This window comes from Lepidothrix coronata, unplaced genomic scaffold (assembly GCF_001604755.1).
Source record: "Lepidothrix coronata isolate B3197 unplaced genomic scaffold, Lepidothrix_coronata-1.0 Scaffold273, whole genome shotgun sequence".
Classification (NCBI taxonomy): domain Eukaryota; kingdom Metazoa; phylum Chordata; class Aves; order Passeriformes; family Pipridae; genus Lepidothrix; species Lepidothrix coronata.
In genome coordinates this window covers 723,885-747,460 of record NW_016690453.1, presented here as the reverse complement: position 1 = coordinate 747,460, position 23,576 = coordinate 723,885, and the positions used below count along the sequence as shown (strand labels likewise).

The window sequence follows — 23,576 nt, the reverse complement described above, 5'->3', positions numbered from 1 at the left end:
GACTGCTTCTTTCCCTTGCTGCTTGCCAGAAGCACAAGACAAACTGAATTGTGGTAAACAACCAGGCTGGGGAATGGGCCGAGGTAGATGGATGTCATAAAAAATTACCAGTCTGAAGCTGAAAGTGCAGGCATTTGGGCCACAAAGATTTGAACCCATTTTCATTCTTTACCTTGATATCTCATTGTAGGCACCCAGAGCAGGGCACCAGTCACGGAACTGGGTGCTATTACAAATTATTCAAAATCAGGTGCGGTGCTAAAGACTGGATTGATTGAGTTGGGCAGGAATAATGAAAGCAGTTTTTTAAGTCTCTTGGAATTCAGCTCTTCAAGACTGGCCTTAAATATAACTGTAGTTATAGCTGAACTTCTTTTCATGTTATAATTACGTATTTCTAGAACATAAAAATAATATATATATTTATACCTTAAAATTTCATAAGAGATTTTACCAATGCGAGCCCTTGAAGATATTGTTCTTTTTAGAAGTCTCAACAGCTCTCCTTGTTTCAGTGAGAATTAGTTGGGATTTTAATAAGTGATTTTTGAAACAAACAGGAGGAAAGTCCTCTGAATACCATTCTATCATTACCTATACAAGGAGAAGAATTGACCATCTACTAAACTATGCATCTGAATTAATCAATCTAATAACTAAATACTGGATTTTTTCCAGTCAGACAGGAATAAGATTAGTGCGTCTGGCATCTAGACCAGAGAGAATAATCAGCAATCTTAAAAACCATGAGGTTGAGGCAGTACTAATACTCTGAAGGGCTCGATTTGTCCCATAACACCCAGTTGTTACAATCATCAGAGCAGTCACACTGATCCAGGACAAAGGTAACTCTGGCCCCAGCCTCTGGCACCTAAAGGAACACTGTTAATATGAGCCTATTCCTGAGCACCAAAACCTTCCTCAACAGGAATGAAGGGAAGCATCCATTGTCTGCACATCTTGGTGGACGCTTTATAACATGAACCAGAATTTTTCAGATCAAAGTTATGGACGAAGAGAAAGGAGATAGAAAATAAAAAGCTTTTGCATGTCTGGTAGTGAATGTGCTCTTCTTCATACATAAAACCCAAGCAAAAAGCAGTGAGCAGTAGCAAGTGTCCTAGACATGGAGAACAGAGCAAACAAAGTATGTCTCTTCTCTGGTGGAGTGACCTACAGACAGGAAAACTTGCTGTATCCTCAGAAAGTCCCAAGTAGTAATCGGAAACCTTACATGTCTTTGGAAACTTCTCTTTGGGTGACATCTACAACAGCACTGTGGCAATGACGAGACTTTGATGTCACACAGAAATACAAATTTGAATGCACAAAAAGCTTCACGGCATCCAGAAACACTTTTTGTTCTGCAGCCTACATTAATTATCAAGATGAGCTAAAAGCTTCATTGTGGCATTTTAAAGTCAACTAAAGTTGACTCTACTATGCCACTGATTGCAATAGGGTAACATTTCACTTTGTTTCTCTTTGCTTTTTGGTTTGGTTTTGGGGTGTTGGGTGTTTTTGGTTTTTAATTTCACCATGTTCTATCCTTTCATTCTTTCAGCCATTTTTAGAGGACCATCAAACCATTTTTTTTTTCAAGCTAGGCAGCCTGAAAAGCTAAAGAAAGAAAGACTGTAAGTAGGAATTCTTCTGCTTGACTTCCAAGACAAAAAAAGTAATTTAAATTTCAGATTTTCCATGAAGTAGGTTAGTTTCAGTATACAAATCTAATTTACTCGACTTGGCAGTTACAAAAAGCATTTCTAGGGCCATATTCTGCATTCTCTTTTCTAATGAACACTACCCAAGGAATACTAATTAGAGTGCTTAAGGAGTAAGGTAAGCAAGGCTGGCAGAGTCTGAGCTTTTATTTATATTCTGTTATCTCTGTCCAAATGTTCAAAGCAATATGGGTGGTGACTGATTCACTAGTTAAATTCAAAACAGCATGTTTGTACAAAAGGCTGCCAAGTTTCTCATGTATACTGCTATTTGTGAGAAGCTATGCACAGACAAAAAACAATCAAACAGTTTCTTAATTTCATTTTATATTTTTATTCCCATTGTAAGTACTAACAATCACCCAAAAGACCATTTCAATTTGGCTTGGATACACAATAGCATTAATCACAGTCCAGTTTCTCTTTGTTTTTTTTTTTTTACTGCAGTTCTAGTATTTCATGATCTGTTTTAGTAGTTCTGTTGTTGGTGTATTTGCTTCCAGCAAAATAGATTTTTCAGTGGTTGTAGATTATTTGAAAAGATTGTTAACGATTAAAAAATCCATAATGCAATGATTAACAGTACATTAGCAATTAATCTTATCTTCCTTTTAAGATTAGTACTAAGTATATTTGATGACCCAACATTTACTTTTTGTTGTGCGTTGTCTGTTTTCTTTTCAAAATAAGTCCATAAACAACTATATTTTTTCATTACAGCAATTCATTGCAGTATCATTTTTAATTGGATGGAAATCCTTTTAGGAGAATGTAAGTAAAACCACCTTAAAAAATAAAAGGTTCTGTTTAAGCAAATGATGTTACACACAAACCAGCGTTAAGGCAATATCATGATGTAAATTAGAGTGGCTAGAAAACATTATGGATGTTCTAAATTCACTTGCTTATTAATTGAGGAAAACACATCACATTGTATTTTAGTCTTCAAGAAAAAAAGAATCACAAAATACGCTCAAAGAGACATCTTTCATCATGTCTTTTAAAAGCCTGTGAAACGAATTCTTTCATCAAATTTATTAATATAAAAGCAAATTCAGAAAACTTATTTGTGAAAGCTGTCCTGTTAAATTATGAATACCAGTAATAAATTCTTTAGTTCTTCACTTATTTGCATACTCTGCATATGAACAGACATGAATGAACAAAATATGCCTATTGTATAGCCATACAAAAAGCTAATATGAATGTTTATGTTATACAATGACAGAAAGGACAAATTATTAATCAAAGTAGAGAGGAGAAAGAAGCAAAGAAAAAAGCAGATGATGTACAAGAACTTTGTTACTTGTCTTTGCATGACTTCTGTGTGGAAGAAAAGGTCTGCTTTGGATACAGAATCCTCAGCTGAAACCTCTTTATTTTATTATGCAGTGAAGGAAGTTTTGGGATCAAGATCAGCTTCTAAAAGGGATTTAAACTAGCATTATAGATAGTCATGTCAAGGGAAAGAGGAAGGGAACCAAGTGCAGAGCATGAGAGGGTGTGGAACATGGTGGGAGTAAGGGGAGGAATGCTCTTTTTAGAGGGAAACTTGCTGAACTGACAGTGCTCTCACTCAGGACAGATTGAATCAGGGACTCACTGAACACTTCTTGTGGGAATACTGCTCCAAGACTGTATTCTAGTCACAGCAGGTACGCAAGACACTAACCTAGCCCCTTCACAAATTGCAAGAGAGATGCAATTCCTGAGTCTGCTGCATAGGGAGGGACAGATGTTTTCAGGGACTCTTCTTGTATTGCTCTTAATGGTTGTGACACTTGGAGATACTCCACATAATAATCATTCACCATTTCATCTTCCTGTCCCAATTGTGCACACTTGACTAACCATGGAGCATATATTTGAATTCATAAGGCCTAGTCTCTTGACTACTATTTAATACAAACATATGTTAATCAGCAAGAGACGAAAATCGTATTTTCACAGCTGAGCTAACAGAACCTTCCTATTTCTCCATGACCTATAGATTGGGTAGTGAAACATTTTTTTTCGGTCCTAACCCTTTTCTCACCCTTTGAGCATTCATACACACATACATGCATATACATACACAGATGTGCAAAAACAGAGTATTTGCACTACAGTAACTCAGTGGTGCTACAGGAGCTAGTTCTGAATGATGGCACGTGGGCACTGGAAGAAGTGTAGCACCAAAAGGCTACAGCCAGAGCATACTGCATATGGAAAACTGGGGTTTAGCACCTTGTTGTCCCATGCATGTCTTTTCTTTGATTTGAGGTTACCTTCATTTCACAGAGGATGGGGACCTGACCCTTCCCACACTTCTTGCAATATGTGTTTCTTTTAATGTCAGGAAGGCTACACTCTATAATGAACTCTGCATTCACTGATAGGTATTACAGCAACAATTTTTAAATAATTTCATATAAAGTAGATAAGCTGTGCTTTAGGATTAATTTATCTTAAATAAAATTTAAGTCATGCAGTCCTAGAGTACAACCACACACATGTTTAAAGACAATTCTGCATGAATGCTTTGGTGTCCTGTGTGCACCTTTTTAAATGATCAGTACCTTAAAAAACATTTCAGTATCATTCCTCACAGTATGTACCCAGTGTATCTCAGAATTATTTGTATTTTCTATTACACTTTATACATAATATCAGACTTGCATTTTAAGTATCAAAAATATGCTGTTAAAGGACCTTAATAGTAAATGGCATAAATCCATAGTTTTAATCAAAGAGTAAAATGACTTAAGACCTTTGGTAAATAGATGATGAAAAACAAAGGTTTCCAAAAGCTACACATGATTTATGGTCTTATGCTACCAACAGCTGGCCAATCAGCTCTGGGTTTCTGTCCTTTATTAATGCCATGATAAGAGCAGCAGCAGAATTTACTGTCTCCTGAAGAAGTGAAGGGTCCTGGAAAAAAAAAAGGGGAGAGGAGGGAAAACAATATGTTTACAAAAGTAGGAAAAGTAAATATTTAAAATCAATTTTCACATATGTCAAATTACCATATGATTGTTGAAACAAATAAAACCATTTATTTGTACTTATTAGAACTTCTAAAACTTGTATTTTAAGGAAGCACAATTTCATAGTAATAACCATTTTCTCCAATCTCCATGATGCAAACCTACTAGAATTAATGCCATCTATCCAGAGACCACTTGCTTCCTAACTGATTTTTAAAATCTAAAAGGCAGTAAAAATGTTGAGTTTGAAAACATGGAAAAAATGGCAGATTTAATTGAGTATCTTAGTTAAAGACCTGCAACTGTAAGCACTTACTGAATCCCATCTGTAATCTACAAACTTATTAACGCAAAGGCAATTAAGCACTGGGACTTCACTGGTTTAAGTTGATCTCTGTATGAGGTAACTTCAAAAATTAGTCTAGTTTTGATAGGCAAGTATAGAAACCAATACAGGAAACAGTAATAAACTGAGACATTGATTCTGTGCTTCTAACTGAGCACTCCACATTTGAAAGAGTCTTTTGTCTAATCACCAAGTAGTTTTAGTTGTATTGGATATAAAAGGTTGGCCTCTTTCTACCACTAACATTTCCATTTGCACACTGGGAAAATAGCAATAGGTGTAGCCAGGCACAGAGACATCCCTGGAGAGAGAAATAGGAGGGAACAATTTCTGTGAAGCAACAGAGAAAAAGAAAGGTCTATAAAACTCTAGGGTAGGGAGAACCTAGAATTTATAAATACAGAAGGGGAGCTACAAAGAGAAATCAAGAGCTGTGCTCCATAGCCATGATGGAGAAAACTGGATGCAATAGGCTTTGCCAGTAAGGACTGGTATACAGTGGAACAGACAGATCAAGGAAACTCATCATGAGGGTCCTGAGTATGAGAATGTAAAATGGGGTGCAGATACAGCTTCCTGCCCAGGGTAGAAGGATGGAGCAGTTTGAATCTGTATCTTTTCCCCTCTTTTTTTATTCAGACACTGCATGAAGGAAGAATTTTCCAGAGAACGTTTAAGAAACTCAGATTAATGGAGAAAGAAGAAACTGTTTCCACAATTTGTACAGAAACATAACATCCAAACCTGCTTTTTAAGGAATGGGAAAACTCCTGAAGGGACCTACCTATTCAGCTAGCACAGAGGGGAGCTGGAGATTAAGAAATTGAAGTGGAAGTTAAAACCAAAAGGGGAAGGGTGTCCCTGGAACACTCTCTATGTGGAAGCAGGTCCAAAGAAGGGCCACAAAAATCATAAGAGGGCTGGAGCACCTCTTCTATGAAGACAGGCTGAGAGAGTTGGGGTTGTTGCAGCTGGAGAAGAGAAGGCTCTGGAGGTGACCTCATTGCAGCTTTTCATTACTTAAAGGGGACCTATGAAAAAGATGGAATCAGATCTTTTAGTAGAGCCTGTAGCAACAGGACAAGGGGTAATGGTTTTAAATAAAAGAGGGTCAATTCAAACTAGATACAGAGAAGAAAGTTCTTATGATGGGGTGGTGAAACACTGGAGCAGGTTTCCCAGAGAGGTGGTGGGGATGCCTCACTCCTTGAACATTCAAGGTTGGGTTGGACTGGGCTCTGAGCAATCTGATCTAGTTGAAGATGTCCTTGCTCACTGCAGCAGGACTGGAGTAGATAACTAACCTTTAAAGGATACTTCCAAACCAGTATATGATTCTATGTTAATACTTGTATTAACTTTGTGATTTATGTAAATTATAGGAAACATGCCAGAGAGGTAACTAGATAGAATCAAAAATAGCTAGTTTTTAACTGATTCTTTTACAATTCCTGAAAAAAATTATGTTTGTATTCAACTAGCATTTTGTCCTAAAAATCAACAAATAAGTAAGCTGTTACAATTTGTAACTCTGCAAAAGATTACCCTCCACAAATTCATGTTATATATTCTAATAGGAAGTAAAATTATTTATTAAAGTTCTAAAAAATTGTGGTAGGATAAAAATGTTCACCACATCTATATACTGCAGTTCACTGAGTAGCACCTCCTATCAGTCAAGCAAGGAGTTGTACTTAGGTCCTGCTCCTTCAGGATCTTTTGTCATGGACTGAGGATTCGGTAGGACTTTTATTCCCTCGTTTCCCATGGGTATAAACTGCTGTATAATGCACGAGGAGAGCGGAAGTCATGTGTTCGCAACCACTCAGACAGCAAACACTGCAGTCGCTTTCAAGATCGAACAACACACTTCTTGCTATTCAGCAATGCCAAATCTCTATGTGCCCCTCATAATATTTTGCTCAGTTTGTCTTGAGAAGCACTTCACAATTACAGACACTGTTTTCCAAATGGGCTTCCAGCCATATCTGAAGTTGGCTGGAGGTCTATATTTTTTTTTTCCATTTCACAAGAAAGAAATAAAATACACCTGGCCAGGAATGCTCTTAATGTTTCTCCCAATAAATCTTTCCACATCCTCTGTTGGTTACTGGATTCAGTACACATTCCATTGTAGCAATAAATTATTTAAGTTTTTGAACATAAAAGGAAGGAAGAGAAAGAAATTTAACTTTCACAGGAGAGATTGAATGTGACACCGTAAGATTCCTTTAGACTGAAAAAAGCCTTTTCTAAAGCCAAACCTAAGGCCTTAGTGCTAATTTTCATGTTCAGAAGGAAAGACGTGCAAAAAATTATGAGTAATATTTGTAACACAGGCAATGTGGCAGAGTAATGCATACAGAAACCTGCATACAGAAGAGGTCTATAAAGCACCCTGAAATTGACTGCTGAATTGAAATTAGTTCAAAAACAGAAACACAAAAAGTAAGCAGCACAACTTAAAACTTCAAATTTTACAATCACTTCCAATAATCTGATTATTAATGCTCATATTATAACTCCTCAGGAAACCTACCGGCCCCTGTGCAGGATTGACCCAGTTAAGTGTGGTTTTTGGAAATAACCAGAAGCGTTTTTCTTTAGGGGAATATACATTTTCATATTTAAGATAACAAATGTAATGGAAAATATATTCTTAATTCTTAGTACAGTTACAGTTGATGGTTTAATGACCTTGTGAAGCATGTACTGAGAATTTCAATGGGGAGATCCTTTAAAGTATTTAGCATAGGGGTTACTAATCTTAGATTTATGCTGTTGCTCCTTCCTAGTAACCCATTCTGATCTCAGGGTCACCCATTCATTGAAAAGTATCCAGCACTCAGGCCTACAAGCCACCCTCTGAGTGTCGGAGAAATCAGTCCCACAGAGGTCAAGTACATGCTTACTCTAACTTGCTTTACTCTCACAGCCACAGTTTTACTGGAAAGAGGTAGTAAATAACACAATGCACTGGACTCCTCCAGGAATTTCAAAATCATGGTATATCCTGTACCTTTCTGAGAATAAAAATTCACTTTCATGCTATGAATCATTATTGTAGTATCCAACAGTCATTGCCTGGGCATCATTTAAAACTTTTGTTGATCATTTCTAGTCATTACCACCTGTTAGGACTTTATTTCATTTTAGGTCATTACTGTGCCCATAAGTGGATATTTTCAATGTGCTGCTTATATGTAATTTGGACACCAGCAGACTTTAAAAAGAATATTGAAAAGAATTAAAATTACAAAATTCAACAATAACCTAGGAAAGGAAAAGAATCTTGTGGGTCTTTATTAATTTAAACAAACAAGCGAACACTTCAAGTCCCCCAGCTACACCCTTAAAACACCCACATTTTTGATACTGCCATGTTATTTCTGGCAACAGTGCCAATTACAGCTGATAATACCTACAGAGAGGCTTCTATACAGATGCCAGGACAAAGTTAATCTACCACACCTAACTCCATTGCACAGGCCACCAATCTTCTTTTATACTCAATAGCATAGCACTAAATCTTTCAAAAATCTCATTATTAGTTGCAGGAAGTCAAATAATGAAGCAGAACCAGGTCTTCACATGTCTAATTGCCTGACGTGTTTGCATATATTGTAAGCACAGTAAAAACCAGGATGTCAGAACAGGACAATCAATGCAAAGTCCATGAGAGCTTTTGCACGTCACTGCCTACCCACTGCTCAGTGCCGCAAACCCACGTGAAGAAGGTCCCTCAGCCAGTCCATGAGTGCACGTCCATGCGTACACTGGATGGATCAAACACAAATAGTTCTCTTCCTCATTAATGAAATCCTAAAAAAAGACCCTGACTTTTAAATAAAACTCGGAGGCAGTAATGACTTTAATGGATTAATAACTGAAGTTCCACATGATCCCCCCCAAACCATTGTGATATTCACTGTCTATTCATTTCATCCAGCTGATTTAAATGATCCTCCTGTAAGAAGAAAAACCAAGCCCCCCTAACATTTCTTGGCCATTAATAAATAGAATTTTTTATTGTTTGAACAGATTATTAACTACATTTATAAGCTAAACCCAAAATTTTTACCACTTTATATTTATGTACTTTGGAAAAGAAAGTACTCAGAAACACCGCCAACCTTATAAACCATAAATCCACATAACAGCACTTTGATTCCAAAATAAAATATCCACTTTGTCTATTATTAAACAGTAAAAATATTCCAACTTAACCATATTGTGTGATGGCTGTACCTCAGAATTTATTTGATGTAGCATTCTGTCTGTAGGGGTTCTCTGGTCTGCAGACTAAGACTGGGAATGGATGCAGGGACAGAGTTAAAGCTGTCTTTGGAATATGCAATCTGATATTTTACAAATGTGCATTTATTTAAGAAACTGTGAGGATATCTGAATATTTACTGACATTCCCCTAACTATTCATTTTCTTGTTTCAATCTGTTTAGGATTTATTTTTTTTCCCAGCTGGAACTTCACATACATGCATTTCAATTTACATATGTACTAGTTCAGTTTAAGAAGAGCTTGAAAAACACACCTACCCATTTTAGGTCCAAAAAAAAAAAAAGAAAGCCTCTGCAGCTATTACCTCTGTCTTGTCCTGCATCCTGCCAAAGGAATAAAACTGCTATGTTCCATCATTTGCGCTCTGTTTTGCTGCAATATTATTTGACTTTCCATTTAATATTGTTTTTAAAAATTAATAGAATTGTAATGCTAGTCCTGATTAAATGGCTGACAGAAAACCCGAAAACAGGATTTAAAGATGCTGCTAAACTTAGGGAATATCAATATGAGTATGGTTACATTTGTACCAGAAATGAAAAGACGGCCAGGGCATGCGCCAGCATGCCAGCATGCTCCTGCCCTTGCTGTTCCATTGTAAACTTGCTCCTTGGCACAGTTTTGGCTCCTGACAGCTAACATGTTTCCAGACAATGGCTGGGCATGGTTCAGGGGACAGCACAGGCCACGGATTGCTCCCAAGGAACAGGCTGAATGAGGCCACCCTCTTTTGGGAAATGAGAACTTCGCAGTATGGAGACAAGGCATGCTGTGCCTTTTAGCCCCAGGACAAGAGAACCATCCCTGGCCTGTTTTACTTACCAGTATGGATGTAGCCTAAGTATCACTGGGAAATGACAGCTGAGCCATTCACTCCCTACCCAAATGCATCAAGAATACATAGAACAACAATCAAATAGTGCCCCCCAGAATGAGGCACAAATCCCATGTAGCTAACACATAAGCACAGTCATTAAAAAAAAAAAAAATAGCTACTCTGTGGAGACCTTTCCCACCAAAACAGAGGAGAGAGAAATGAATCATACTGGAAGACAGCACTTGTGCTGTACTGCACATTCCTGCCACTTTATGGAAAAAGGCTGGAGCCAGCAGAAGGAACTCATGCCCACTGCTCCTTTTCACAGTGTGGGCATGGGTGTAACACCAGGTACAGCATCAGGGCATGATGAGCAGAAGAGAAAAGCGCTGAAATAGTCTCTGTTCTGGCAAGCATTTTGCAAAAGGCTATGTTGGCAGTACCAGAGGAGCTGCTGTTAATTTAAAACTACACGGAATGCTGCAGTTTACACTAAGGCTATACCAGGTCCCTCAAAAAGTTGCCTGATGTCACATACTCAGTGTTTTATTTGCACTTAAGAGAATCTGAGTAGATAATCTAGCCTCAGAAACTTCAATACTTGAAATTTTCTTCTTCAATTAATACTTTTCAATCAAACAGTTGATCTGAAGAGAGTCTGAGGTTCTTCCACCACCAGCAATCAGTTATCTAACATAGATTGTTGTTTAATCTCACCATGAGTAATTCACTGGTAGATTCATGAAGAAGCATTTTTTCCCACTCAAGATAAGTAGTGGCATGCATCTACATATTAAAGCAACCTCCATTTCTGTAATAGTACAAATTAATCTGAAGTCTCCTTTCTTCTTAAAATGCTTCCACATCACATTTTTTAATCCATGTGCCAAAGCATCTATTGATAAGTGAAATCTCATACATAATATCAATGCAGCAATTTATCTCAATAAGAAAATAGCTATGCAGATCATTCTAAAAGATAAGAAAACTATTTCTCTGAATATTTTTAGGTTTCCTTTCAAGTAATAGATAAGTAATTAAGGCAGCATTTGAGTTCAGATAGGTAGCTGGGTTCAAAATTACTTGAGCAGGTTCATAAGTGAACCTCTGTACGCATAACCATGCTTCCTTGCTGAACTAAGAAAATGCAATCAATTCTTTATTAGTGGATACTCCTCAAAATAGAAATAATTTTGAAATCTAGATACTGAGGATGCAACAAGGATTGAGAAAGAAGATGAGTGGCATAAGAACCAACCTGTCACTGTGCTAATGTAGCCTAGCAGACCTCTTAATTAATGAACTCTGATAGATCTGAGTTAATTCCCTGCAGTTAAACAGTCATACATCCATGCTAATCAACCCAAACCTGGATAAACTGTGCCTAAATTCATAATACTGTAGTGTCTCTCTCTCTCCTATACTATTGATTGACCATACGTATAGTTTGTCCTAAGAATGGAGAGCCATCAACATTTAAAATGACTGTGTGGATACACTGAGATCAGACAAATATTTCAAATCTTCTCGAGTCTGTGAGGATTCTATCTCTAGTGCTTTTGCTTTTATCTTTTCACCTATAATTCACAGATTTAAAACTGAAGGTAAACATTGCCTTTTGTTAAAAAAACTCCAACAAAACAGCATGAACTAGCATACAAAAACTCAAATTTAAGATTTCTTTCCCTAGTATGAATAGAATAGACAGATTTACACTCAATCACCAGGTTTAAAACAGCTCCATTATCTACATGTTCTGCAGCATGTAGGTGACCAGGGTTCAGTTCCCTTCTCAGTATGAGGGGTTTAATCCATCCCCAGCTCATACTGTTTCTGGCCTGGGGTTAAAAAGTCTGTGGAAGAGTACTTATTCTACACACATTCCACTAAAACAGAAGGATGACGAGACTCCAGTCTAGATACTAGTGCAGACACCTCGCAGACATGAGCTTGGGGCCAATGTCTGCATCTTCTGCAGACCTAGACTTTATATTTCCTTGGTTTTGTCTTCTCCAAGTCTTTTCTTTTTTTTTTATCTTATAACAAACACTGTTAGCATGATCACACTGAATGATCAATAAAAATTCCTGGACCAAAACATTTCCCTGAAGAGTTTGTTATGAAGGACACTTTCAGCACATTCAATCATTGCAGCTTAAGCAAGAGTTTTCATTCAGCACCTACCACTATCTGATGGAAGCTCTTGGCAAGAGTGAGTGTGCCAGCAGTGATAGTACAATGGCTGTCAACCATCTTTCTAAGTTGCTCAAAAAGCTACCTAATGCTTGAGCTAGCAGCAAGTTCTGCCACCTGTATGGGTCTGATACAAAAATCCTGGCAGAAATCAGCCATTTATCAGATGTGCAAAAGTATATTATGAGGTTTCTTAGAAGTGGTGTCTTAGTACAGTATGTTACCAAAAAAGTCTATAATATGAAGTGTACCCGTGTTAATATATGTTAGTGTGCTACCTACAGGCTCTATCACTCTGCTAACCTTGTAAAAAAGCACCAAAAGGGTTTTTAGGGATAAGGAAAAAATGTTTCTTACTATCAATATAGGAAAACTGAAATGCTGCTGAGGCACAGGAGGCTTGCTTTCTCCTCTGATAACTTGCATTACAATGTGTTGAAAATCTGAGATTAGTCTGTAGTTGGCACTAATAAATTGAAGTGGGAGTGGGATTTAAGCCTTCCATGCAGCAGCAGCGTATAGAATCATGCAATTATAGAATATCCTGAGTGGAAGGGACCCACTAGGATCATCAAAGTCCAACTCCCAGCCCTGTACAGAACAGCCCTAAGAATCACACCCTCTGCTTGAGAGCATTGTCCAAACACCTCTTGAACTCTGTCAGGCTTGGTGCTGTGACCACTTTTCTGGGGAGCTTGTTCAAATGCTCAACCACCCTCTGGGTGAAGAGCCTTTTTCTAATATCCAACCTAAACCTCCCCTGACACAGCTTCATACCATTCCCTTGGGTCCTGTCATTGGTCATCAGAGAGAAGAGATCAGTGCCTGCCCCACCACTTCCCTTCACGAGGAAGATGTAATAGCATTTCCCTCAGTGTGTATGTGTGGTGGATTCTCTGCTGCCCGTTCCACTGTGAGAGTCTATACTTTGATGGGCTGCAGCGTTAAGTTTTGCAGCTGGTCAGGAATACACAGCAGGCCTACCACACACACACATGCATATAAAATGGGTTAAGCTGTGCTGGTCTCCCAAAAAACGTAACACCCCAATCATGCAAATCATTTACAGACTGTTGCAATACACCAGGCACCGAGCAAAGATGGAGCAGCTACGGATCTGTATGAATGAGTTTGACACATGGGGCTAGCAGCAGAACAAAAGCAGTTCAGCACAGTTCACCTGGTTTTCTCCTATCACAAACTGAGAAATGGAGCACTTTCAAGCTCCGTTTCAATCCATGACTGGTGTTTTAGTCCTAGTTGGCAGTAAAGTAAGGAACGTAAAAATCTGTATGAACGGAAGACAGAGCGAAATGATGGGGGAGCAAATCAGAAGAAACCACAGAGTTAAAAGTTTAAGTACGTAACTACCTCAATCCTCAAAATACAAAAAGATACGCCATTGCTAAAGATCATGTGAGATTATATAAATGCGCTATCTGATAAGCAAACTGTCACATACTGCAGGTAAAATAAATAATTTAAAATATCTTCAAAGAACTATGTAGGACATTTCTACCCAGAGAGATCTGAGGTCATCACTGTAATCACAAAATTCTTTAAAATATTATAAAAAAATTACAAAACCTACCTAATGGGCACAGAGAAAATAATATAGCACTTCTTCATATAAATTTCTAGCATGAGCAGAAAAGTACGTATTTTATGGTACATTTAATACAGTATATTTTGATATTAGAGGTTTTTCCTTTTCATATCATATTATATTGACAACAAAGGTTGGTTGTGGCACTTTTCAAGAAAAAAATGAACACAGCACTTCTCAAACATCTAAGATGCTAACACGCAGTACAAGACATGAAATGCTTTAGCTATCACAAGTTACAGAACTTTGCATACAAATGTGCTGCACCAGTTTCATATAGCTTGTGACAGAGTTTGTGACTGTGATTATCAGTGTTATATAGAAAGACTGGGCAACTTTTAATTAGTGACTGTAACAAAATGGTAAGGTGTTTGGAAAGAATGAGTGATGCATTTGAATCTCCTGGGGGATGCTAAAAACCAGTGCAGAGGAAATGTGAGCATTTTTTCCTTTCTTCCGGTCTGAAACACAGTTTTCTTCCCTCCTATATGTGCTAACATCTTATGGAATGTTATGCATAAGGCATCCAGTTCTCCAAAATAAGAAGAGGTATGTGTCCATTTTAATGACAGTGTTCAGTGTCATTGTTTTAATGACAATGTTCAGTCATTAAAATCTTCATTATACAACTCCTACAGACTATGAATAATCTGAAATACAAGCACACGGCTGGTGTAACTAATTGATTGGAAAGATTCCTCTTTATTACAAATAATTTAATTGAGATGGTTCAGAGGAAAAACTGTATAGCCTACTAAAAAACAAAATTAAAACTTCTCCTTTGGGGAAAGAAGTAAACAAAACCCAAAGGATTCTGAGGGACAGAGTATGCGTACACATGTGCTAGGCTATTGTTCACATCCAGCCTTGTGGCTTCCAAACTTTTAAGATGATAATATCAGTTCAGTGGGGTAAAGGCCACATTCCAATCTTGGTTACAGAAATACAAACCGAAGTAATGACAGTATTATAAGCCTGGTTATTTTGCAGTTGCAAAGACTGAATTTCAGTTTTAAACTCTGTATTTTGATACAGAAGATCTAATATGTAACTGGTTTTCAACTGCTCTCAGAATTTCAAAAGCAGCTTTAAAGTAACTCAAATGTGTTTCAGGCAGTGAGACACAGTGAGAGGAGTGGCTGTCCAGAAGCTCATTGTTAGGCATTTGATATCACAGATTTCCATTATATATTATTATTATTATTATTATATTAGTTGAATCTAGATAGGTGCATGCAAAGTGGACCTCAAGTTGTATCATCTCATCATTCTGTGAGGAGGGACTGATTGCAGAATAAAACAAAAACTTAAACATGATGTTACACACTGAAACATGAAAACATCCTTGAAGTACACCCTAAAATTTAAAATTGAATGTCCATCCTACAGTTTTCATCTCATTACTCAAATTCTACTTCTTTGACTGCATGCATCTGTGTGACGTTTAGGCATAGTTTATGTCCCATCTCTGACTTCTTTTCCTGTGTACAGCTGAGGGTCTACAGCCTACTGGAAGGTAAAAAATATAAATTCCTTAAAATCCAAGACTTTTCTGTAAAGCCAAGACAGTCTATTTTAACAAAAAAAATAAAAAAGCTCCAGATTGATGAAGAAGTGTCCAGAAAAAAGTTACAATTACATGAGGTGACATCTCTCCTTGGAGAGTAAGAGAAGAGTCAGCAGGGGTAAAACAAGTTACAACAGAAGTTACTAATAAGGTTCATTCCCTTTGTCTCTCACACCAATATAACATTTTAATACATTAATTTTGCAGTAATTCAGATTGATCTTAACTTTCTTTTGCACAAATCATGGACTTTTTCCCTGCTCCAAAGCAGTCTTCACACAGTTAATGTAATAAGCAGGAAAGGAACTTGCATTTCTTGCAAGCATGAATAATTTCATGAGCAAAGGAGCTCTAAGCACAGGTACACTCAAATATACTCAAATACATTCAAAACTGCTGGGAATGGAGGACCTGCATTTGTCTCCCTCTATTGTTTTCTTCAAGGCATGCTGCCTACACAGTGTTTACCCACTCACTTGAGAGTTGACAGTGTATCTTAGCAACACTCTAGGACATGAAATGAATGCCTATCCAGCATGTAGGAGGAAATAATAATAATTTCTAAAAATCTTGATCCAAACTCTCAATTTCTCTGTTCTTTATTTCTTTGTCCTCCTTCATCCATAGCCTAAAGCCAGTGCAAACAGAGCATCTATCCTTCTTAAAGTTTTCAGCTAAGCAATGGTGGGAGCATACAAATTTTGAAAAATTAATCCTAGACGAAAGATGAGTCTTAAAATCTAGTGTGAGCAGAGGCGGTGGGTTCAGAAAGCAGCCCCAAACAGTCTGCATCTAATCCAACAGATGGGGTAGAGAATTATCACAAAAACACACTAGGAAACCACTGTGGCAAAGAGCTCATTTTTCACTGAGTGGCCAAGAGGAATGGCAGGCACTGGACACACCATACTTTCCCATGGAAGTGTGGATGGCAGTAACACCATTTGCTCTCTACAGCTACCTGAAAAGAGGTTGCAGCAAGGTGGGGGTCAGCCTCTTCTTCCAGGCAACCGGCGATAGGACAAGGGGAAATGGCCTCAAGTTGCACCAGGGGAGGTACAGGTTGGATATTAGGAAAACTTTCTTCACTGAAACAGTGGTTAAGCACTGGAACAGGCTACCCAGGGAAGTGGGAGATTCAGCCTCTCTGGAAGTGTTCAAAAACTGAGTAGACGTGTCGCTTTGTGACATGGTTTAGTGGGCATGGTGGTATTCTCTCAAAGGTTGGACTTAATGACCTTGAAAATCTTTTCCAACCTTAATGCTCATGCTGTGATGGCTGTTCTGAGTCTGACCCCCCACCTGATCATCCCTACACTGTTAAATCCAATGGAGGAATCTCTCCTGCCACTAGCTACTGATCAAACCGTGGCATAGCTGGAGGGCAAATAGCCAGTTTCAAAAGAATCCTTTGAGTATAAGCCCAGTGATAGGAAGGCAGAAGAGAGCATGTAACTTGCCTTGTAGCAAAATGAGAGTAAACAGATAAAGCAGTTAGTACCATTCCTCAGGGTTCACCAATAAATCCTTATCCTTAAACTCAAAACGTATAATCTTTATAGTTGTAAGGGGACAGATGTGCTTGCTTTTAGAATCTAGTTTTCTCTTAGGCTATGAGGGTCCAGCTACACCACAAAGATAGAGTTCACAGATGTTCTCTTAAATAAAATCAGGGTTTGCCAAGACAGGCTTCTCTTTCTTTCTGCCAACAAGTATTAGACCAAATCACATAACACAATAGCCTGTCTATATACAAACAAAGGCACTCAAAATAAAAATATATCCAAGTGATAAAGCTCTCGTAAAATAACATAAAAAAGTGCTCTTAGAAGAAAGGCTATTTTAAAGCTTTAAAGATAAATAGAAAGAGATAGAATAAAAAAAAAATAAAGGAAAGAGTCTTGCATTAGCAGATGGATTAATTGTACTCTATAATTAAGACATTTTATTAAAAATAAAGCAGGTGAAAGATTTTTTAACTATGAACACACCTATTTTTATGAGATTAGCATTCAGTGTTAAGCCTATTCTTCAGGTATGCTGTATCTGGAGTTGCATAACAGAAGAGTCTATGTTTTACAGCCTTTAACACTTTCAATTAAGTTGTTACCAAAGTTTCCTTTCAAAACATCCTAAAACCATCTTGTGCATACTTGCAACTTTAAATATGTCTATAGCTGGTTGCAAAGATAAGTTTGATTCTTCCTAGTACCTTCTTGTAATAGGCATTTGATTAAGAAACAACTTATGGCAGTTTCCAAGGGCATGACTAAACATGATGCTTAAGAGTTTAACACATCACTCACTCCTCAGTTTTAATTTTGGGTCATCCAAAGCTAATTGAAATCCGTGGGCTGAGAACAAGTGACCAGTGCTATTTCCATGGTCATGGATGGCACTGGTACTTCTCATAAGAAAGGGGACAGCCATTCTTCCAAAACAGTAAGGTAAAGAGGTGATATTAGTGTCTTATAGACTGTCTGCATATGAAATTGTTTTGGTTTTCAGCTTTCCCTATAAAAGCTGAATATTCATCTAAATTGCTGATGAAAATATTTATAAGTGATACAAGAACCATGATATTGGATATTGATACTCGTATAATTCACTTACAGAATCTCTAAAGTATTTTAAAATATGCTAATTGTGAACTATATTTAAAACAAACTCAAGAATAATTTAGACAGTCTAACAAAAATGTTGACATTTTCTGAATACAACAGTCAAAAATGAAAGCAAACAGAACATTAAACCTTCAATCTCATAGCAAAAATTTGACAGCAGCTAACCATTAGAGATCCTGGACATAAGACTGGAGAGGAATTTTAAATTGGTTTTAAAAAGTCAAGATTTTTTTTCTAGAAACTGTATTATAATAAGAACATTTATGTTTAAAGGAAATGAACTAGCTTAATTTTGTGGGGTTCAGGTCTTGATATTCAGAGCTACCAAGGAAATAACTCCCATGAAATGGTCAGGTACTCCAGTGAGAACACTGGATGGCACAGATATGAATCCCAGCACCCACCATGTGAGCCCAGCTATCAGAGCCTGCAGAGTTGTTAAGTCACTGATTTGCTTGGCTAAAAAGAAAAGGAAGTTAGCTCTGTTTAAGATTTATCCACAGTTAAAAATTAGTTCAGCTGCTCAAATAAGTTAGGTGTTAGTTAAGAACTCATCTGGTGCTTCAACTAGAAAGCACAACTTTTGCTCTTTCTCTGACTTTGACTCACTTTTTTTTTTCCTTCCAGCTTCAGTATTTGCTTCCAAGTTCACAGCTGCATTTAGAACTGCATGTATCTTTTTACATGGGCCCTGATTTCACATTGTTCATCTCCTCAGCCTGTATTGATTAGATGAATATGTGGTTTGGCTTTTCATGGGCATGTTTTAAAAGTTTTCTCTGGACAAAAGAAGTAATCTCAAACTCCATTTCCACTAATTCCTCTCTTGACTCAATATCTCTTTTGTCTTCAACAAACTGTATTCCCTTGTGCCTGCTCTTGGCCTCAGCTTTTACCCTGCATGCTCAAATTCCATAAATCTGCTGCCTATTCAGTCAGCAGAACTATGTCTGCAGCAGTACAGACGTGCCACAGCCTCGTCTCTTGACACTCCCAGTTGTCCTCAGTCACAATGTCCCCTTCACAATAACTACTGAGATTAACTTTCCATTATTTACTTGAACCTTACCTATTAAGAACTTTTGCATTAACTTTTACTGCTTAATACCCTTTTATATGCTCAAAGTGAGATTCCATTCTCCCAGTCAAACAAATCCAAAAGCTACACGTTCCCTTCAAGGTCCGTTAACAAAACACAAGCTTTCTTGTGCTTGAGACTGTCTGTGGACTTGGTCCAGTCCAAAGATGGGACTTAAAAACCCTTTCTCAATTACTGCTTTTTGATTATTTCCCACTGGTTTCTACATATCCTTTTGTTTAACCAGATCAGACACTAGCAGAAAGGATTTCCTGAATTGTTTAGCCTAACCTTCATCTGAAAAAATATTCTTGTATTCATGCCTCAGTGAACTTACACATCTTATAACATTGATGATGCAGCACATATTTTTATACTGTATATAAACTAGACAGTGTTATAAAAACATGTGGTAGGAAAAATCTTCCTGTCTTTCACTCCCTTGAAATTTTTGAGATTTTTTTCAAATCTTTGCTCTCTTTACCAATATCCTGGACAATACAAGCAAAGAGTTTCAAAATATACACTTTCAAGACACAGATCTTGCTCTTATATAGAGAGTCATTAGGTCCAAACTCACTACTGAAATCTTTCATAGTGGTAATGCAAATATATGCCAAGTGTATTATTCCAACTGATAGTAAATTACGTGACTTATTTTTCCTTTTATTTTTTTTTTCAAACAATTCCAAAACATTTTAAAGGGTTCTAAAAGTAGGATGGAAATTTGAAGTGTCAATTAGAATTTTTGTGTATTTCTTTATGACAAATCTCAAAGCCTTATGAATATACACTAGAATTAATTTGTTCAAACAAACTCAAAAATAAAAATGCCATTGTATGAGATGGTAACAAATATCAGTTTTGGGCATTATAATTTTGCAATGACATTTACAATTATTAACTAGGAAATTTTTTTTCTCTCTAAACATCAACCTAAATATCAGAAATAATATATTTTAAAATTCAGAGCTATTTATAAAATAAATTATAATTATGCCAAAAATCGTATTTTCCAAAACATTTCTAGATTCACTCCACATCACTGGGATGCATTTAGGGAAGTAATGGATTTAAAGAGCATTGCATACAAATCCTTGGTTCTGCAGCTATCATCATGTTGAGTAAATAAATCACAGAATCATCAAGGTTGGAAGAGACCTTCAAGATCATCAAGTTCAACTGTCAACCGAGCACCACCATAACCATCCCTAAACCATATTCCCAAGGGTCACATCCAGACACATCTTGAACACTTCCAGAGACAGTGACTCCAGCACCTCCCTGGGCAACTTATCCCAGTGCCAAATCATTCACTATGTGAAACTTTTTTTTCCCTAATATATAAATATCTGGCAACCAAATTCATATTCTGCTGTCAGTAAATAGCAGGAGCTGTAAAGCCAAATCAGTTAATAGAAGAAATCCCTTAATGTGCTTAACTGATAATGTTCTGAGAAAGCTGCCAAGGACACTACAATTCTGTACTGTTGGCCACTGTGATGTTACTTTCTGCTTCAACTTTAGTATGTATTTAAGGGAACCAATACTTTATTTACACAATAGATAATACATAAACTGTAATAAGTTATGACAAGCATTGTATTTCAAGACAATTATAATTTGCCTCTAGTAGCTTTATAAGCCATGAGACTAAATACCTATTGAGTTTTACCACCCAAGAAGTACTGTTTTGGAGTAAAATGCCTGGATTATATTACTGATATAAAATGGAAAATAAACTTCAAAATACGAAAAACAGGCAATATACTGATTTGTGAATGATCTCATTGCACACCAGCTCCAGAACATTAATTTTATCAAGAAGCCTGAAGCTATTTATAATTGCTATCAGTTCATTTTCAATTTCTTAACTTCTTAGGCAAAGAAGAATACAGTTCAGATGAAAAGAACTAGAAAAGAGCCTCATAAACAGCATTACAAAGAAAAAGTATTGCACGATTATGAGATTCTGCCAGCGCCCACTGTTAACAGTTCATGCACTAACAGGATCTGATTTGATAACTTAGAATCTGAAAATAACATTCTAAAATGTTCAGATTTACAGAATAGTGCTCATTCATGACCAAAGAGTCAAAATTCAAGAAGCTTAATATCATGCATTCATTAAAAAAACAGTCCATGAATTCTTGTATCTAAGTAAGGTAATACAAACTGCTATGTAATTTGCAATTGCAGTTAAGGTTTGCTACTTGTGAAATCTTGTAAAGTTTATTTTGGAATCAGTTCCTTGTCTTGCAAGAACTGCAAAAACATAAAAAGCATCACAAACCACCAGAATAGATTATTCAACTACTGCCCAGATTGCCAGTCCCACCCTATGTAGAAACACACATCCGAGATTCAACATGAACAGATCATTGAGACTTGGTTTCATCCATTTTATTGGATGAAACCAAGTACCAACAGAGGCTGTTGGCAGTAACAAACTCAATCAGCCTAACAGTAGGTAGACATGTACTTTCTAACATCACACAGAATGAAGGCTGCAGTCATGGATTCCAGCAAGTGCATTGCAAGGTTCTTGGAACCTCAGGAACATCTCAGGAACATCAGCTTTCTTGGAAAGGTATAAATATCTCTGATATGAATTGCTCATTTGTCACAAACATGTCCACAGTGTACTTAAGCTAGGATTCTAAATCTCTTATTTAAGACAAAGCATTATTGATAAGTATTTATATCTCAAAAATATTTGAAATTAGTATTGATAAAACATGTAAAATGCATACCTTTGTTTGTACTATAAAAAATTTCAACTGTGTTTTCAAATGCCGGCCATCATAAGCAGGAATCAGCATGAACAATGTTGTGTTCATCCAAAGTACATTTTGTTCACCCCTTCTGCTAGCTGTCTACTGTCCTCTTTGGCAAATTTTGCTTTGCAACTGTGGTTTTAGACATCACACGAAAAGTAAAGAATGAAAAACAGAAGGTAGAACACTACCGTGCCACTTAAATGTGCAAACTATATAATCCTGCTATGTAAATAAAAGTAGGAATGAGATTCCAAAGGCCAAAATAAAAAAGTGAGAAATCTGGCTTGTATATCAGTCAGAAGTACTCTTTCATACTTTATATAATGTGAAAGAAGTTGAACGTAATGGTGAACTACAGCCTTCTGGGATACATGTATTAACAGCAATTGAATGACAGCATAATTTATCAGTAAGAATATATCATGTGTATGTGCTTATTCATAAAACAAGTTAATAGATGAATTAATTTATAGTAAGAATAAAGTCAGTTTTGTAATACAAGACCACTATTATTTCATAAGGATTCTTCTGTTAATTTTTTTTCCAGGTCCAAGATTAGAATAGTTTGTGATAATATTACAAGAGAGAAGGAAAACAACTGGACAGCTAAAGACAGCTAAAGGATTAGAACTGAATTGATACAACCCACAGATAATCCCTAACAAACCCTATGTAATAATTTGATATAACACATACGGAAAAATATTTTAAAATACATGTTTTTAAAATATCCTTCTTTATAATATAAGGAGCTCTTAGTGGCTATAGGGATGAAAGACAGATGTAGCTACAAAAGCTTTCTCTAAAATCAGACAACCAGACTGACACAATCTACACAAAAGTCAGAATTACAAAACCAGGCAAGGGGAGAACAGCTCTTAACAATTATCGAAATCCAATCCCACATCAGAAGACAGGATCCAATAATATATCAGATTTAGACACAGATTCACAGAAAAGCTCTATTGCTTTCAATAGATCTTAGACAGAAAATGGGTGCTTAACTTTCAAAATCCAAGGACACCTGCAAGTCAATTAGTTCACGTGTCTTACACAAAAGCCCTGATACACTCTGCATTTAGAAGAAACAAAATGCTATAAACCAGAATATTAAACCTAAAATCTGCTAAAACTCTCTATACTTTCTATAAGTTGTCTGACTTACTCTACTCCAACATTACCTGAAAAAAGTGGATAACTAAATCACAAAGCTTGTTTCCCCTAGACCCAATTTGAAGATATAAATTACCCTCTCCTTCCCTATAAAGTGATTCAGATCAGAAGCCTAACACCTACAACTTGTTCAGATATAGTAGCTGAATGTACTAATCAAGTTATTGTGACATGAAAAGGAATGATTTTCTTTTTTTCAGATTCCAGAGAGAACTTTGCAATTGTTGCAAAATCTCATTTAGCAGAGAAAAATTCTTGTGTTGGAGAGGAGCATCTAAAAAAGAAATCTATTCTAAAAGAAAACATAATCTGAGATAGATAGATAGATAGATAGATAGATAGATAGATAGATAGATAGATAGATAGATAGATAGATAGATAGATAGATAGATAGATAGAT

The 23,576-nt window shown here is 36.7% G+C and overlaps 1 protein-coding gene across 3 annotated transcripts in view; it reads right to left on the bottom strand.

Annotated features, from left to right (window-relative positions):
• Window positions 1–2,042: 2,042 nt before the first annotated feature.
• The window catches only part of ISPD (isoprenoid synthase domain containing), a 112,731-nt gene continuing 91,197 nt past the window's right edge, over window positions 2,043–23,576 (bottom strand). For 2 of the 3 annotated variants that reach the window (XM_017836277.1, XM_017836276.1), the window contains exon 10: window positions 2,043–4,637. In XM_017836277.1, the coding sequence (XP_017691766.1) occupies window positions 4,533–4,637 (105 nt within the window). In that variant the 3' untranslated portion in view covers window positions 2,043–4,532. The remainder of the gene's footprint in view (window positions 4,638–23,576) is intronic. The other variant, XR_001878293.1, reaches the window with a different exon arrangement.